The sequence below is a fragment of the Schistocerca americana genome, chromosome 6, assembly GCF_021461395.2.
Source record: "Schistocerca americana isolate TAMUIC-IGC-003095 chromosome 6, iqSchAmer2.1, whole genome shotgun sequence".
NCBI classification, from domain to species: Eukaryota; Metazoa; Arthropoda; class Insecta; order Orthoptera; family Acrididae; genus Schistocerca; species Schistocerca americana.
In genome coordinates this window covers 230,383,317-230,402,468 of record NC_060124.1, presented here as the reverse complement: position 1 = coordinate 230,402,468, position 19,152 = coordinate 230,383,317, and the positions used below count along the sequence as shown (strand labels likewise).

General features: G+C 37.7%; 1 protein-coding gene across 2 annotated transcripts in view; it reads right to left on the bottom strand.

Annotated features, from left to right (window-relative positions):
• Positions 1-335: 335 nt before the first annotated feature.
• Positions 336-19,152, bottom strand: part of LOC124619427 (programmed cell death protein 6) — a 46,673-nt gene continuing 27,856 nt past the window's right edge. For both annotated transcript variants that reach the window (XM_047145802.1, XM_047145801.1), the window contains exons 2-4: positions 11,940-12,046; positions 6,677-6,945; positions 336-980 (exon numbers count right to left, since the gene is read on the bottom strand). In XM_047145802.1, coding sequence (XP_047001758.1) covers positions 879-980; positions 6,677-6,945; positions 11,940-12,046 — 478 coding nt within the window. In that variant the 3' untranslated portion in view covers positions 336-878. The remainder of the gene's footprint in view (positions 981-6,676; positions 6,946-11,939; positions 12,047-19,152) is intronic.

Below are 19,152 nucleotides of genomic sequence, written 5' to 3'. Positions count from 1 at the left end.
GTTGTAAATGACGCATTTTCTTTGCCACAAAAATTTTAGTTTGGTGTTATACCCCCATTTGTGTTTTATTGCTGCAGTAGCCTGCTAGAGAAAATTCTTTGTTAGAGTATCAGTTCTTACTAGACAAAATTACAGGAATGTAACTGAATTACACTCTCTCTCTCTCTCTCTCTCTCTCTCTCTCTCTCTCTCTCTCTCTCACACACACACACACACACACACACACACAAATTGAAAATCAGGTTTCCAGCACATTGCCAAGCACAGGACAAAAATGCTGTTCTATAGTATCTTTGACCTTGTGTAAGCTGCACAGTAAAAAAAATAAAACATCATTTCATAAAAAGTTTTTTATTTACAAAATACTGAGAGAATTTTAACTGTATATATAATTCCACAAGTAAACAATACTAGGCGTTGTTACACCTAAAATACAAGTATAAGAATCAGACAAAAAAAGCACATACATGTCGCAGTAACTCCCATAATAGGGAGAGCACCACATCCACATAAAGTCTGTTATAAAATTTCAAATATCACCTCTTTCCAGATCTATCACAGAGATATAATTCAGACAATCTTGTCACTAAAACACTGCTCCTTTACAAGAGTGAACATCTATAGAATATAAAATCACAATGAAAACTTTATTCTTCAACATATTTATCAATTACATCCCAATGGAATAAGCACACAGTAAGTAATGAGAAAATTTGACAGTGTGTGAGGTAGACAAGCATAGGAAAGATACTGGAGGAATATGAGCAAGCAATTTTTCTTTTGATCCTCTTAAGATAAATGCATAAATCATCTTTTATTGTTGCCTGTGGCTTTATAAACTGCAATATGAAGTGATAACTATCACCAAAATGATACTTTCAGACCTTCAGACTAAAAACCATGCTCAAAAATTGTTCATAATGAATTGTTATGACACCGTCTTGATCTGTGTCATATTGGCGGAATGAAGATGTAAGAGTCTGTAAAAAAATTGAAAAACAGAAAAAGATTATTATTGATAGTGTGACGAATAAAATCAAAGCAACTACAGAATTAAATTTATTGTACACAAATCAGACACTTTAGTAGTGTCATTTTCAGGTTTCACCAAACATCTTCCGCAAAGTTTTGAAATAATCTTAGCCAACAGGGGCCTATTTATGGAAAAATGTAATCTATGAAGCAAATTTATATTTCAATGATGGAGAAAAGCTGAGAGAGAGAGAGAGAGACGCTGTAGTTTTATTACTGGGTGTGTGTGTGGGGGGGGGGGGGGGAGGGGGGTTTGGCAATAGCAGTATTTCCCTGTTACTCTGCTGCAGTTTCTCTTTGCCACATACAGTATTCGCTCTTTCTGGTTTATTCTCATACAAAATTTTCTGGTGGCACACTACTGTAGAATTCTGAGCCCTGTGTAAAGTGACTTGATATAAGACATTAGTCATCTCTCAAGCACTATGCTCTGGATGATAAAAGTTTTCCATATGCCAGAAGAGAAGTAGGTAAAAGAAGGTGCCTTCAACACATTTTGCATTTAATATACCCGAAACATTAAAAACTAAGCAACAATAGGACAAGGTCTTGTCAATGAAAAAACTTAGAATGGGTGTCATATGTGTGATTACAAAAATATTGTAACAGTAAGATGGATGACAAAAATGCTACGCTGAGGGGATAACAGACCTCATTTAAATACAGTTCCAGAAAACGAGCCTCAGAGCAAATGGTACGAGCCCTGTTGCAACTTTTTAAAAGTGTTATTTATTGTTGCATATCAACCAGCTAAAATTCAAGGCATTAATTATCTGGCAGTTTTTAAACTACATTTTTCTTAATTGTGATAAAACTAGAACTAATTATCAATTTGCAGCAGTTAGTTTCTTCAATATGGGAATGTATGCTGTGGCAACACTCAGAATCCACTAGCCACTGTACACAGCGCATCAGGGGGCTCTTTGCACCATTATTATGTTATTCCATTTTCATATGGATTAAGCAATAATATTTTCTACAGGGTTAGATATGTACAATGATGTCTCATTCATTCACACAGCCCTACACATGATTTACTATATAGGCAGCAGAATTTTTACATCTTCCACAAATACCAGTTAACTAAATTTATTCAACATGGTAATCCCACCACCCCACAATATGCAAGAGTGGTACAGAACAGTTGTGATCTTAACAGCTATTTCCACTGCTCTCATGCATACTTGATAAAGGCTCAAACTGTAAAGCAATAACATCTTGTCTCCTCCCAACAAGTTTAAGTCTTTTAACCATAATGACAGCCTATAACACACTACCACTTACTTAGTAATTAGATACTACTGGGTTCTCTATGTGTTAAGGGGATATCTTGCATTTACTGCAAGTAAGATGCACCATCAACCAGTATACAATGAGAGAATACTGTCAGTCTACTGTTCCTTATCAGCATGTGACAATTCCATTGTAACCCAAAGATACTGAATCATGGAAATTTGAAATAGCAATGAGAGGAGAAGCAGATATTTAATTTCACAGCAAAAGCAAAGGGGGACCGCACATGACAAAGCATAGGAGCAGTAACAAAGGACAGGAAGGCAACTGAGCTGAAAGGGACAGGTTTAAATCAAACTACAGTTTAAAAACAGAGATTTGAAAAATGAAAGCAAAAGAAAAGAAATGAAAAAATGTAAATTCATGAAGCGAAACATTATGTATCTAGACAGCATAGTAAAAATTATCTGATACTGCACAAGTTGAGGCATTTACTGAATTACAACAAACACTAAATTCCATAATAACAGAGGAAATTACAGTGTGGAAATTAACAAAAATGAAGATAGGCAACCACTCACCTGCAGCAGATTGATGAGATAAGCACCCAACAGCACAGATAATTTTACTAGTTTTGCAGTAACAACTCTTTATTAAGTTTAAACACATACTCTTCACAAATCCACCTATATATGCTAACCTGAACAGCATTTGCTACAATCATTCTGATTTTTATGTAATACTCTGAAGTCTGGATGCAAGTACCAATGTTAACAGGAAGGACTTCTTACAGCAGTTGTTCCCAACTCATGATATTTTTGCCCACAGCTGTCAAATGCAGCCTCTACAAAGTGGCACTACTTCAGCAATGTTAGTAATGAGTGAAAGAAAGAAAGAAAGAAAGAAAAAAATAAAAGCGATGAAAATGTCATTAAGGGACAAAGCATAAGCACATTGGAAAATTATTGTCTTTCAAAAGAATGATTTAAGCAGTTGCTTTAACTTGTATACTGAAACCAAAGGAAACTTATATCAAGATGAGCAGAAGATGATATGAAATCAATTCCTCCTTTCAGATGGGTGTATTAACCACTGCACCACCTTAGACAATACAGGTAATTAAGCTGATAGCTCACACTCACTCAATTAGGAGGCTGTGCTAACTCTGAGACTAACTTGGTATTACTGCGATTAATTTATTTGCATGAACTACTTGTGAGACAAACATTCTTTTGTTGTCAAGCTATTGAAACAGTTTCACAAGGTAAAACATATGAACATAAAGTGAGCAACATGCATCAGGCCATTGGTCTTTAGTGTTATCACTGCACTCTCACTTCTGTGCCATATATATGTCGAAATTCACCCTTGATAATACTAAACCGACATTTAATGCTGAAAAAGACATTAGTTAACTTGTCAACTGCTTTTTCATCTCCCTCATATTGCTACTAAAAACAGCCAACACATATGATGGTGAACAATCAATTAAACTATTGCTGGCTGTTTACCAGTGGCTTGGGGTTGAAAGAGCCACTGTGCAAGATCCAATGCATAAGCTCGAATCACAGATGTCTAGGTGATGAGATTTACTGCTTGGCATAGAGTGCAGCATTCATTTCCTTGTATTTTCCGATTTAGTTTATGAGAACATTCACTTACGTACCAATGCCTTTACATATTCAGAGAAAGACTAATCAAATATTTGTTCTGCTGATGGTGAAATCCATCAAGAAACACTAACAACTGTGAATTTCTGCTAGTCATTGATGGCTTAAATTACAATAACACAAGTGCAAATAAAGAAAATCAGCCAGCCATCAGACATTTTTATTGTGCAGTTCTTAAAGGCAATGCCAATTAGCCACTCTTTCGATATGATGTCAAATGTTACAAGGAAGGAAGCAATGAAGATTACAGTTTAATGCCCTGGTGACAATGAGGTCATTAGTGACAGACTGCATGCTCAGGATTGGGGAGGGGGGGAGAGGGGAGGGGGGGGGGGGGGAGATCAGCCACATCCTTTTCAAAGCATTTACGTCAAGTGTTTTAGAGAAATCACTGAAAAGCTAAATCTGTAAAGCCGAAGAGATAATTGAACTGTCATCTTACTGCTAAGAAGTCCAGTGTGCCACACTGATCAGTGTAAAATGAAGTGCATTCTCTTTTGGAATGTTTGTGATGTTTCCCTAGATTAATTATACGATGCTGACATGATGGCAGCTTTCCAGATGTATGCACTGGATAAGTACTGTGATCTGTGTATTGCATCTCTCATTGGATAATCTTGCTAAGGAAGTCTGGCTTCATTTAACAGTCTTCCAACAAAATTGTATCTAATTTTCACACTACTGTGGGTTGGGGACAATATCACGTGGAGTAAAGCGGGCAACTAGCAGAGGCTGAGGGTAAAAGTACACAGCACTGTTTAAGACCACTGTAATTTTGTATTTTGCAGAGATGTCACTTTGGTAGGGTCCTTCCCTGACCAACACACCGCAATGGAGTTCTTTGATCAGTTCTATAAAATTTGTTTTGCATCTACAGTGTCTTAAAACCATCCATATAGTGTAGTGCCTCAAGAAGTTCAGTGTAAATTCTAGGTACACTCGGCCTTCCACTGTCTCGAACACTCGATATTTTAGGTACGAGTGTGGGAGAGTGAGAACGCTTCTACCAATCCACCTGTTTCTATGTGCAGGTCGGAAGTTTGTTATTAGAAGACTGTAAGAGGGTGAGAGACTCACGACGACAAGTGTTTGCTGCCAGCGCCACAGAAGAGATGATGAAAATCCAAGGAATAATTATGTAGTATTCTTTGGTGTGTTAGTGTGTGTCGATTGTAAAAAAGACTAATGAACAATAGAATATAGATTTCTATGCACATTCATGTATTGGACTTGCTTGTGACTAAAGACTTTTATCTTACTTCACGTCTTAGCTCTGCATGAGGCAGGACGCATGTGATGTCCATAAATTATTGGATTGTTACTACGATACTGAACTTGTATTTTATCGAGTCTGACGTTTAAAGACACCAGTTGGCTTACCAGAGTCTAATTGCTTATGCGAAAAGGAGTAAATGTTGCTTTGTGTTGAGAGATGAAAATATACCAAGAATGAACTGAAAACGGTCAACGAGTACACAAATTATTTCAAAAATAGAGAAGTAACTTAATAAATTCCTGTAATCCGCTATAGTCTTCAGAGGATAAGCTTTTGTGAGATCGACACAGCTGACTACCCAGAGAAGAGAATCGGCTGCACACAATATGTAAGTCAACTGCGAGAGACATGTGAGTCTTGCAGCTCAGTACCACACTGTCTCGTGTCATCCGAAAAACATTAGAATAGCTTTTCAACTTAAGGTGTCCATGTTCCTTTCCAGGTTACAGAACACTATGCACAGAGGTCTATGTTGCAATCTATGTTTCTCTTGCAGCTGTTTGATACAAATTATACAACCAGCAATTCTGAAGGAGCTAAAGAGAAATGAAGATTCAAGGAATATTTTCTTTGGAACAGTCTGTAGCCTGTCCTGTAGAATTAAAAGCAGAAAAGATTTTGCCTGAGATGGAGGGCAGAACGATGCTACAATAATAGCCAGATTCTGAGATAACCTTTCATAATTATAATGACTACTGTGGCATTATTTATGCTGGCTTGTACTGTTTGGGTTTCCCACTTTGTATGAGTTCTAGTGGAATATCATTGAGGTATTAAGTCCCTCTTGGTTTCAGGCATTTGTATTTCTCTTGATGAAATGCCAGTGGACTGACAGGACTCTGCAGAAGTTGGTCTTTATGTTGTGTATATGTAACTGTCAGTTGTGGTTACTATATTATTTAACCTGGGTGAACTATTCTGGAGAGTGAGGCTCATTTCAAGGGAAATATTTTCATGAATCATCAAATCATCATTAGTTTTCAGCACATAATTGCCCATCAGCTGCTTAAAACAGAATTTCCACTCCCAAAAAAACTGAGGCCACATGGGTTTCCCACAAAAAATAGGAACTTTTTTCCAACACAGATCCCAGAATCACACATTGGAAGCTAAAGGGAAAAGAGAAGAAAAGAATATAACCAAGACAATTGCATTATTAATTGAAAGAAGAATAAATCACTCGGAATCTTAACATTATGTCCAATTGAGAATCACATGATCTGTCTGAAATTTGTCAGTCAGTTGCTGTTTTACTGTTGTTCAGTCTTTCCCAATTCTTTGAAATATGTACAATTTCTCCACGTGAAATAAATTATTAAGAAATAATAATAATTGAAATACTTTCTTTTTCTTCATGGGAGTTAATAATGGCACAAAATATTTGCTCCAAATTTAGACAGCTATAAAAAATTTTAGTACGGACATGCAAAATAAATGGAACTGCAGATTATTAAATGATACTTACATAAAGTGTTACACAACACTGAATGAAATCGTCAAAGTAAATAACACCACGGCCTCCTCGATCATATTTCTGCATCAACAAAGATACTATATTGTCAGAAAGGCGGTAACCAAATGAAGTCAATGCAGTCTTAAGTTCATTCCTGTCAATATTGCCGGAATTGTCTCTGTCAAATGAACGAAAGCAGTTCTGCCAGTCTGTGACATACTTCCACAATGCTCCAAAATCCTCAAAGCTGACTGTACCTCTGTTCGATTTGTCGAACATACCTGTGTTTGGAAATAACAATGAACATTAATATTTGTATATCAACAAGAAATGCTGAAAGTTAAAAATACCAGGTTCAGCAAAACAAATGAAAAATAATTAAATAAATAAGATCAACCACTGAAGCTATAAAAGATCAAATGGACAGTGGAATGAACAATTTGGATAATGAATTCCTTTGCAAATACAGGTAAACAGTTACAGAGATCAGTTAGAATCTAACATACAGGACGGGTTCTATCACAACTTCAAGACAGATCTAGCCTGTCTACATGAAACTTTCTGTGGAAAATTTATTTTTATAAAAATCTTATCTTTCTTTCAAAATCTCCAGCGTGTCTCAATGCTTGGTGAAATTACAAATTTCCATTCATCAAAAAATGAACTACAGTTAGCGAATTGTTTTTCTAAACAATCTGCTGCACGACACCAATAGAAGCCCTGTTTTCATACTAGATTCCTTATGGACCCTTCAGCCATCGACAAATGACAGAAACAGTCTGGGAAAGCTGAGATTTTACTTATTAAAAATTACATCATAAGAGATCTGTATCACTAAAACTATTGAAAAACACAAGGTCTTACTGAAATGCCACATAAAAAATAATCAAATATATCTGCTGAACATTAATTTTATGTGGCATGGCTACTGTAACAGCTGATACACCCTGGATACAAACAACCAGAATACAATAAACCTCACAACACTTACTTTGCCTTTAGTAGTGCAATACAATTGTTTATCAACAGTTCAAAATTGTCCACTTGAACTGAACAAAATAGACAACACATACTGGTACCAACACTGTTAACACAGTGTAGTTACAAATTCTTACAACTAATGGGAGTCCCATTAGCTAGTTGCCCCAGGAAAAGTATAATAAAAAATTAATAAAAGGGGATATGAAACCAAATTTGTACAAAACATACCTTTATGGTTGAGAAATAACAGAACATTACATGCCAGAAACGGACTTCCCCCATCTGCATACAAAGTTCAACACAGCGTTGCATTTTCATGAATATTGCTTCCGGAGTATATGATTTCACAGCAGATGTTCTCAGGTAATTTATTGATGTGGCAGCAACTGTGCTATGTGACAACAATGAGGTTTCAATGGCTGTGTGCAGGTCTCAATTCACTACAGCATGGATTACTGTTAACAGTGTTTTGTGCATTATCATAGCAACATATCATCTGCCCAATGTTTTTTGGCGGTACTGTCACCAGTGAAGTGTACTGGGGGGGGGGGGGGGGGGGGGGCAAGACACTTACAGCACATCTTTTAATGTACCTTTATTTCTCAGCCATAAAAGTATGCTGCGTACAAATTTGGTTTCATATCCTCTCTTATTAAAATTTTTATACAACTTCTCCCAGAGCCACTTATCAGTGGGGCATCCATTACTCCACATTACTTCCTTTTGTCAATAAATCAACATTAGACAATTGGCACACAAATGCAAGCACCTTTTATAATTATTTCTGTTCAGGATTTTTTAAATATGTTGTTTCATATACTTATAGAAGCAAACGTCTTATTAGTAAATGAGTAGCTGTGACTATGCCAACGGCCTTGCCACAAAGGTAACATTGGTTCCCGTTAGATCACTGAAGTTAAGCGCTGCCGGGCTGAGCTAGCACTTTGATGGGGGACTGTCCAGTCTGCCGAGCACTGTTGGTAAGTGGGGTGCACTCAGGCCTTGTGAGGCAAACTGAGGAGCTACTTGAGTGAGAAGTAGCCGCTCTGGACTCATAGACTGACATACAGCAGGGAGAGCAGTGTGCTGACCACGTGCCCCTCCATGTCTGCACCCAGTGATGCCTGTGGGCTGAGGATGACACGGTGGCTGGTCACTCGCGAGTGTATACCCGTCCTTTTTTCCCCCCTAAGGTAAGTCTTTCCGCTCCCGGGATTGGAATGACTCCTTACCCTCTCCCTTAAAACCCACATCCTTTCGTCTTTCCCTCTCCTTCCCTCTTTCTTGATGAGGCAACAGTTTGTTGCAAAAGCTTGAATTTTGTGTGTATGTTTGTGTGTCTATCAACGTGCCAGCGCTTTCGTTTGGTAAGTCGCATCATCTTGGTTTGAAGTTTTTATTTATATATACTACAGACAGAACAAAAAGACTAGCATGTGGACACTGGAGGATGTGTGTGTTTTAACATGGCTAACATATGAATTCTACATCTGTCCAATTCAGAAACAAATGGCATGATTTGCGAGCCAGATACAGCCAACAACTGCCCCTGGAGCAAGCTACGGTCACATATACAATGTTGAGGCACATATCCCTACGCACAAACCAGGTCGTTTCTGAGCATTCAGCAGCATGGTAGAGATAAAGTCAGCTTGTTGTACATAGAATCTACATCTATACTGCGCAAGCCACCTGACTGTGTGTGGCGGAGGGTACCTTGAGTACCTCTATTGGTTCTCCCTTCTAGTCCAGTCTCGTATTGCTCGTGGAAACAAAGATTGTCGATATGCCTCTGTGTGGGCTCTAATCTCTCTGATTTTATCCTTATGGTTTCTTTGTGAGATATACGTAAGAGGGAGCAATATACTGCTTGACTCCCCGGTGAAGGTATGTTCTCGAAACTTCAACAAAAGCCCGTACTGAGCGTCTCTCTTGCAGAGTCTTCCACTGGAGTTTATCATCTCCGTAACGCTTTCGCAATTACTAAATGATCCTGTAACGAAGCGCGCTGCTCTCTGTTGGATCTCCTCTATCTCTTCCATCACCCCTATCAGGTACGGATCCCACACCGGTGAGCAGTATTCAAGCAGTGGGCAAACAAGTGTACTATAACCTACTTCCTTTTTTTCCAAACTGCATTTCCTTAGGATTCTTCCAATGAATCTCAGTCTGGCATCTGCTTCACTGACAATTTTATATGGTCATTCCATTTTAAATCACTCCTAATACTTACTCCCAGATAATTTATGGAATTAACTGCTTTCAGTTGCCGACCTGCTACATTGTAGCCAAATGATAAAGGATCTTTCTTTCTACGTATTCGCAGCACATTACACTTGTATACATTGAGATTCAATTGCCATTCCCTGCACCATGCATCAATTCGTTGCAGATCCTCCTGCATTTCTGTACAATTTTCCATTGTTACAACCTCTTGATATACAACAGCATTATCTGCAAAAAGCCTCAGTGAACTTCCACTGTTATCCACAAGGTCATATATATATATATGTTGTGAACGGCGACTGTCCTACAACACTCCCCTGTGGCACACCTGAAATCACTCTACTTCGGAAGACTTCTCTCCATTGAGAATGACATGTTGTGTTCTGTTATCTAGGAACTCTTCAATTCAATCACACAATTGGTCTGATAGTCCACATGCTCTTACTTTGTTCATTAAACGACTGGGGGAACTGTATCTAACATGTTGCGAAAGTCAAGAAACATGGCATCTACCTGGGAACCTGTGTCTATGGCCCTCTGAGTCTCGTGGACGAATAGCGTGAGTTGGGTTTCACACGATCGTCTTTTCCGAAACCCATGCTGATTCCTACAGAGTAGATTTCTAGTCTCCAGGAAAGTCTCCAACATAACACGTATTCCAAAACTCTACAACCGATGATATAGGTCTGTAATTCTGCACATCTGTTCGACGCCTCTTCTTGAAAACGGGGATGACCTGTGCCCTTTTCCAATCTTTTGGAATGCTAAGCTCTTCCAGAGACCTACGGTACACCGCTGCAAGAAGAGGGGCAAGTTCCTTCGCATACTCCGTGTAATATCTAACTGGTATCCCATCAAGTCCAGCGGCCTTTCCTCTTTTGATCGATTTTAATTGTTTTTCTATCCCTCTGTCATCTATTTTGATATCTACCATTTTGTCATTGTGCGACAATCTAGAGAAGGAACTACAGTGCAGTCTTCCTCTGTGAAACAGCTTCGGAAAAAGACATTTAGTATTTCAGCCTTTAGTCTGTCACCCTGTTTCAGTACCATTTTGGTCACAGAGTGTCTGGACATTTTGTTTTGATCCACCTACCACTTTGACATAAGACCAAAATTTCTTAGGATTTTCTGCCATGTCAGTATATAGAACTTTACTTTCGAATTCGTTGAATGCCTCTCGCAAAGCCCTCCTCACACTACATGTCGCTTCATGTAATTTTTGTTTGCCTGCAAAGCTTTGGCTACGTTTATGTTTGCTATGAAGTTCTCTTTGCTTCCGTAGCAGTTTTCTAACTCGGTTGTTGTACCACGATGGCTCTTTTCCATCTCTTACGATCTTGCTTGGCACATACTCATCTAATGTATATTGAATGCCACAGCTATGTGATTACAGCTTTACTATAAAACTTGATGGTTGAGTATGCACCATGTCAGGTTGGTGCTGGCTCTGGCACAGGCAAGGGTATGTGTGTGGTGCACAATGACATTGAGGAGTGGACTGGAAGGGGGAGATAGGGCAGGAGAGGAGACTGTGAGGGCGAGAATAAATGAGTGCAGTAGGGGTGTAGGAATGTGGTTGAAGTGGATGTGAAGCAGGGGTTGGTGTAGATCAAGGGCAGGAGCATTGCCAGATCAAAGATTGTGTTGTAAGGCCAAGTTCCATCTACATTTTTCACAGAAGCTTATCTTCTGGGGGAGGATCAAGAAGCAAGAGTTGTGAAGCAGCAATTGAAGTTGAGCACGTTGTGATCTACACACTGGGTTGTCACTCTGCTCTAGGCCACCGTTTGGTGGTGGCTGCTCATTTGTGTGAAGAGCTGTTTGGAGTTCAAATCCACATAAATGGTTGTTCAAAAGTTGAGGTGGTATATGATACAACTTCTTTTACAGATAGTCCTGCTTCTGATAGGATAACATTTGCCTGGAATCTGATGAATTTTAGTATTAGACTGGTATAACTCACATGCCAAGGGGCTGGCAGTAGGTGTGGCAAAAGACTGGACTGGTATTTTCGTAGATTGGGTGTCAGCTAAATCTACTCAACAAATCCTGAAATGTAACATACCGATCATGAGCCGGACAGTTTCCGGATTGAATGGAGTCCATGTTCCATTAGACAAGGCAACTTGCAGTTCGTCAGCTGTTATATATCCACTGCGGTCTTTGTCCACCCTGAAATAAAGATATAATGTAAAATTTTATTGGTACACAATCTACACCACATAGTTAAGATACAGTACTGACAAATATGCGAAGGTTAATTTTTCATAAATAAATATTTTCATAATGCTTAATATGTTTATAATAAACTGTTTCGTTAATTTTTAAATGTTCCACTAACAAGGTGCTACCGGCTTTAAAATGTTATTTGTGGCATACTAAACTTTTCCACAGTAACTGTTAAATGAGCCAAGTAATGATATAATGTTTACAAAGTCATCAATTAAATGAGCGGGAATAACAAAAGCATATCTACAAGTTTATTTCAAAATAAACACTAATATGGTTATATTAAAAAACTCTATGAACTCATACAATATTAAGTGCTCCTTAATGAAAATAATTACCTATAGAACATAATTGGCTAACCTCACTACTATGTTAATTTTAAAAAATATATCAGTTCAAAAAGGAAGAAATTACAAGAATTGGACATACACCATGTTCCCAGATGAATCTAGCTGATTACTTGTATACATCAAAAAACAAAGATGATGTGACTTACCAAACGAAAGCGCTGGCAGGTCAATAGACACACAAACAAACACAAACATACACACAAAATTCAAGCTTTCGCAACAAACTGTTGCCTCATCAGGAAAGAGGGAAGGAGAGGGAAAGATGAAAGGATGTGGGTTTTAAGGGAGAGGATAAGGAGTCATTCCAATCCCGGGAGCGGAAAGACTTCCCTTACCACATATATATGTGTGGATGGATGGATGGATGGGTGTGTGTGTGTGTGTGTGTGTGTGTGTGTGTGTGTTTGTGTGTGTGTGTGTGTGTGCGCATGGGAGCGCGCGCGAGTGTATACCCGTCCTTTTTCCCCCCTAAGGTAAGTCTTTCCGCTCCCGGGATTGGAATGATTCCTTACCCTCTCCCTTAAAACCCACATCCTTTCGTCTTTCCCTCTCCTTCGCTCTTTCCTGATGAGGCAACAGTTTGTTGCGAAAGCTTGAATTTTGTGTGTATGTTTGTGTGTATCGACCTGCCAGCGCTTTCGTTTGGTAAGTCACATCATCTTTGTTTTTAGATATATTTTTCCCACGTGGAACGTTTCCCTCTATTATATTAATATCATTAATTTAATTACTTGTATACTGAGAAAAGCCAAACCTACATTTCTAGAATTTGTAGATTTACAGAAAGAGTTTGACAATGCAGACAGGAATACACACTTTGAAATTCTGAAAGTGGCACCTATGAAATACAGGGAGTGATACGTTTTCTGCAATGTACAGAACTGGACTGTAATTATAGCGACTGAAGGACATGAAGGGAATGCAGTATTTGATAAGGAAGTGAGACAGGTTTGTAGGCTGTCTCTGATGATGTTCAATCTGCATAATGAGCTAGCAGTAAAGGAAACCAAGGAGAATTTTGAATGGGAACCAAAGTTCAGAGAGATGAAATAAAAATTTCGAGGTTTTCTGGTGATATTGTAATTTTGTCAGGGGCAGCATTTTCTCGGAAGACAGTGTGTAGGATAATGAGTGTAACAAAGAGAAAAACTTAGTATTATCTGTACAAGATTAGTGGTGCACATCTTGAGCATATCATATTGTATTTAAGTATTTATGGCCAATATTAAGAAGTAATTTGAAATGGGTCTTAGTGTGACTAATTCTCGCATACTGTTCCAGCAACTTGAGACCTTATGAAGTAGACATGACAAAAGGCATTGAATGAAATCAGGCACACACTACAGTCACGTAGAAGAAGGTGTAATTAGCTTAATGACAAACACTAACTTCACTTAACAAAGGTTTATTTAGCGCTTGCACATACAAGAGTGTGGAGTGAGCTGTGTCCGGCCAGAACACATGCAGTATATATACAACAACAGAACATTCCAGTACAATGGTTCTTGACATTCATGGATACTTCTAGAATGTACTCTAACTGAATATAGAAATTAAAATTGTACAGTCCAGGTGAGTTTTGAACTCACAACCGTCCATGCAACAGTTTAGTATCATAACCACTACACCACGGTGCTACTCAGTTTCTTCTGTGGCAATATAAAAATGTGACAGAAATGCTCTAAGAACTTTAATGCTAATCTTTGGAAGCAAAGCAATGCAGTTCTTGTGGAATTCTGTTAAATATACTTATAGACCCTGTATTCGAAGACAGTGCAACCAACTGCCGTCATTGTAAATCTTGTGTAGGGACATTAGACAAAAGTAAGATATTAAGGCATGTGCAGAGGTATGTAGACAGTCATTTTTCCCCTTGCACAATATGTGAAGGGAACAGGAACAAAAATCAATCATGTTGGTGCAATTTACTATCCATGTACTGTACAGTGTCTTGAGAGATTATACAATGAAACAGTAAAATAAAGGTAATGGGAGGTAACCTAATTAAATCACGTTTTGATGAGGGAATTAGATTAGGAAATGAGACACTGAAAAAAATTGGTGTTGCTATTTCAGCACAAAAATAAGTGGAGATAGCCAAAATAGAGAAATATCAAATGTAGACTGACAATGGGAAGAAATGTGTTTCTGAAACAGAGAGATATTTTAACATCTAACATGAATTTAAGTGTTAGAAAGCCTTTCCTTACAATCTGTCAGGATTGTAGCCTTGTAACTACGGTGAGGCATGGATGATTAGACTAGCATGGAGATATGTATCAAACCATTCTTCTGACTGTATGTATCAAACCATTCTTCTGACTGAAGACCACAACAAATACCATCAATTACTTAAATCTGTAAAGTGACAGTGATGTTTTCAAAGGCACACGGTCTTCTTCCAGAATCGTGCCAGTGTTTGTCGGGCCTGGTGGTCTACTGGTAAAGCATATGCCTGGAAACAAAGGCTGCATGATTGAATATCTGTCAGACAACGAAATATTTCAGTCTGCCTTTAATCTTTCTATGACTAAGATTTGCCAAGAATGACACACTGTTTGGATTCCACATTAAACTGTAGGTTCCTTTTTCCTGGGGATTACTGAGGTAGGTTAGGGACACATGCCACCGAAGTGGCTTCCAATAGAAAGACTTACCATGACATTGAGCCACATGAAATAATAATAATAATAATAATAATAATAATAATAATAATAATAAATCCCGTGGAGGCCCGGGAAAAGAATAGGCCTCCGGTATGTTCTGCCAGTCGTAAAAGGCGACGAAAAGAACAAACCACTAATAGGGCTAACCCCCCTTTTAGTGTGATTAGTTGGTTCAGGACAGAACTAAAGAAGCCTCGGACAAGCGCCGTCATGGTCGGGGACGACGCTTGAACCCTATGCCCGCCCACAATGGTAACAACACTGCTAGCCAACTGGAAAATGATTCAAATCCAAATAGAGGTGTTTTGCAGGATATGCTTCCTGCAACCACCCTAGAAGGAAAACAAAGACAGAGGATGATATGGTCAGATGAAGTTAATCGACACCTCATGTTCTGTTATTACCAAGCAACAAACCTAGGAATCAACACAACTGGATACAGATCACAAGTATACACAACATTTATTACCAGACACCCAGAATTAAAATTTTTAACAGAACAACGACTAGCTGATCAGATCCGTGTAATAATCAAAAATAACAGGATACCCCAGTCAGAATTAGAGAACATCAAACAACAAGTACAACAAATACTGGAACAAAATAATGTGCAGTCAGAAGAAGAAGAAGAAGAAGAAGAAGAAGAAGAAGAAGAAAATACAGTAACGGACTCAAACATCCCAGAGCAAACAAACAAAGAACAACATGCATCAATTAAACAGTCAGAGGAAAACGAAATCTTAAGACAGCCACCAGAACAAGCACAAATAGAACACGAAATGACACACATGTTAGATATAGAAGAAAAATTTCAGCTGACATATATAGAATACAAAGACACAAATACAGACATTAGACCATTCTTGCATAGACCGCCAAATAACCCACAAGTCGAAACAACAATAAAAACTATCAACACAATCATACACAACAAAATAAATGAAAACACAACTATGGAAGAGTTACAACTACTGGTTTATATAGGAGCACTCACTACACTAAATACACACACTAGGCAGAGATCAGAACCAACCAACACACAGAAGAAACCCACAAAACCAGCATGGCAACACAGGCTACAGATCAGAATAGAAAGACTGAGAAAAGACATCGGACAGCTAACACAATTTATAAGAAATGGAATGTCAGAAAAAAAAAGAAAAAGGTTAGGTAAAATCTCACAACAAGAAGTGATAGAGCAATTAGATGAAAAGAAGTAGAAATTACAAAAATTGGCCAAATGACTTAGAAGATACAAAAAAAGTGAAAATAGAAGGAAACAAAACCGAACATTCAACACAAACCAAAAGAAATTTTACCAGACAATAGATAACACTCACATTAAAATAAGACAATCCACCAAACATAACAGACATGGAACACTTCTGGAGCAACATATGGTCAAACCCGGTACAACATAACAGGCATGCACGGTGGATACAAGCAGAAACAGATACGTACAAGATGATACCACAAATGCCTGAAGTGATAATTTTGCAACATGAAGTCACCCAAGCAATTAATTCTACTCACAATTGGAAAGCCCCTGGAAAAGATAAAATAGCAAATTTCTGGCTAAAGAAATTCACCTCAACACATTCACATCTAACTAAATTATTTAACAGTTACATTGCAGACCCATACACATTCCCTGATACACTTACACATGGAATAACTTATCTGAAACCTAAAGAGCAAGCATAGACAGCAAACCCAGCTACATATCACCCCATAAAATGCCTACCAACAATATACAAAATATTAGCTTCAGTCATTACACAGAAATTAATGAAACACACAACACAGAACAAAATTATAAATGAAGAACAAAAAGGCTGTTGCAAACGAGCACGAGGATGTAAAGAGCAACTGATAACAGATGCAGAGGTGACGTATCAAGCTAAAACTAAACAAAGGTCGCTACACTATGCATACATTGATAACCAAAAAGCTTTTGATAGTGTACCCCACTCATGGTTACTACAAATATTGGAAATATACAAAGTAGATCCTAAATTGATACAGTTCCTAAACATAGTAATGAAAAATTGGAAAACTACACTTAATATCCAAACAAATTCAAATAATATCACATCACAGCAAATACAGATTAAGCGTGGAATATAACAAGGAGACTCATTAAGTCCTTTCTGGTAATGCCTTGCTCTGAACCCACTATCCAACATGCTAAATAATACAAATTATGGATACAATATTACTGGAACATACCCACACAAAATCACACATCTGCTATACATGGATGGTCTAAAACTACTGGCAGCAACAAATCAACAACTCAACCAATTACTAAAGATAACAGAAGCATTCAGCAATGATATAAATATGGCTTTTGGAACAGACAAATGTAAGAAAAATAGCATAGTCAAGGGAAAACACACTAAACAAGAAGATTACATATTGGATAACCACAGCGACTGCATAGAAGTGATGGAAAAACAGATGCCTATAAATATCTAGGATACAGACAAAAAATAAGAATAAATAATACAAATATTAAAGAAGAACTAAAAGAAAAATATATACAAAGACTAACAAAAATACTGAAAACAGAATTAACAGCAAGAAACAAGACAAAAGCTATAAATATTTATGCTATACCAATATTGACCTACTCATTTGGAGCAGTGAAATGGAGTAACACAGAACTAGAAGCACTCAATACACTTACACGATCACAATGCCACAAATATAGAATACATCACTTACATTCAGCAACTGAAAGATTCACATTAAGCAGAAAGGAAGGAGGAAGGGGATTTATCAACATAAAAAACCTACATTATGGACAGGTACACAATTTAAGAAAATTCTTTATACAACGAGCAGAAACTACCAAAACACACAAAGCAATCACTCATATAAATACATCGGCTACACCACTGCAATTTCATAACCACTTCTACAACCCTTTAGATCACATAACATCAACAGGTACGAAGAAAGTAAATTGGAAAAAGAAAACACTACATGGCAAGCACCCGTATCATCTAACACAGCCACACATCGATCAAGACGCATCCAACACACGGCTAAGAAAACGCAATATATACGGTGAGACGGAAGGATTCATGATTGCAATACAGGATCAAACAATAAACACCAGATATTACAGCAAGCATATTATTAAAGATCCCAATACCACAACAGATAAATGCAGACTTTGGAAACAACAAATAGAAACAGTAAACCACATCACAAGTGGATGTACAATACTAGCAAATACAGAATACCCCAGAAGACATGACAATGTAGCAAAAATAATACATCAACAGCTTGCCTTACAACATAAACTTATAAAACAACATGTTCCCACATACAAGTATGCACCACAAAATGTACTGGAGAACGATGAATACAAATTATACTGGAACAGAACCATTATAACAGATAAAACAACACCACATAACAAACCTGACATCATACTCACCAATAAAAAGAAGAAATCAACAGAACTAATCGAAATATCCATACCCAATACAACAAATATACAAAAGAAAACAGGAGAAAAAATTGAAAAATACATCCAACTGGCTGAGGAAGTCAAGGACATGTGGCATCAGGATAAAGTTGACATTATACCAATTATACTATCAACTACAGGAGTCATACCACACAATATCCACCAGTACATCAATGCAATACAGCTACATCCAAACACATATATACAACTACAGAAATCTGTAATTATTGATGTTGTTGTTGTGGTCTTCAGTCCTGAGACTGGTTTGATGCAGCTCTCCATGCTACTCTCTCCTGTTTAAGCTTCTTCATCTCCCAGTACCTGCTGCAACCTACATCCACACTAAGAACACCATTTTACCCTCTTTCACAGATGTGTTGATGGTATGTTTGTGGTGTGGCTACTTGGTGAGGTGTCTCAAGATTAATTTCCGAATCATCTAAACAAGATTCATAAATGTTTATGTATGTATCCATGACAAATGTTGAGCCATAGTTTCCTTTTATTTTTCACTCATAGATGTTGTTGTTGTTGTTGTTGTTATTGTTGTCC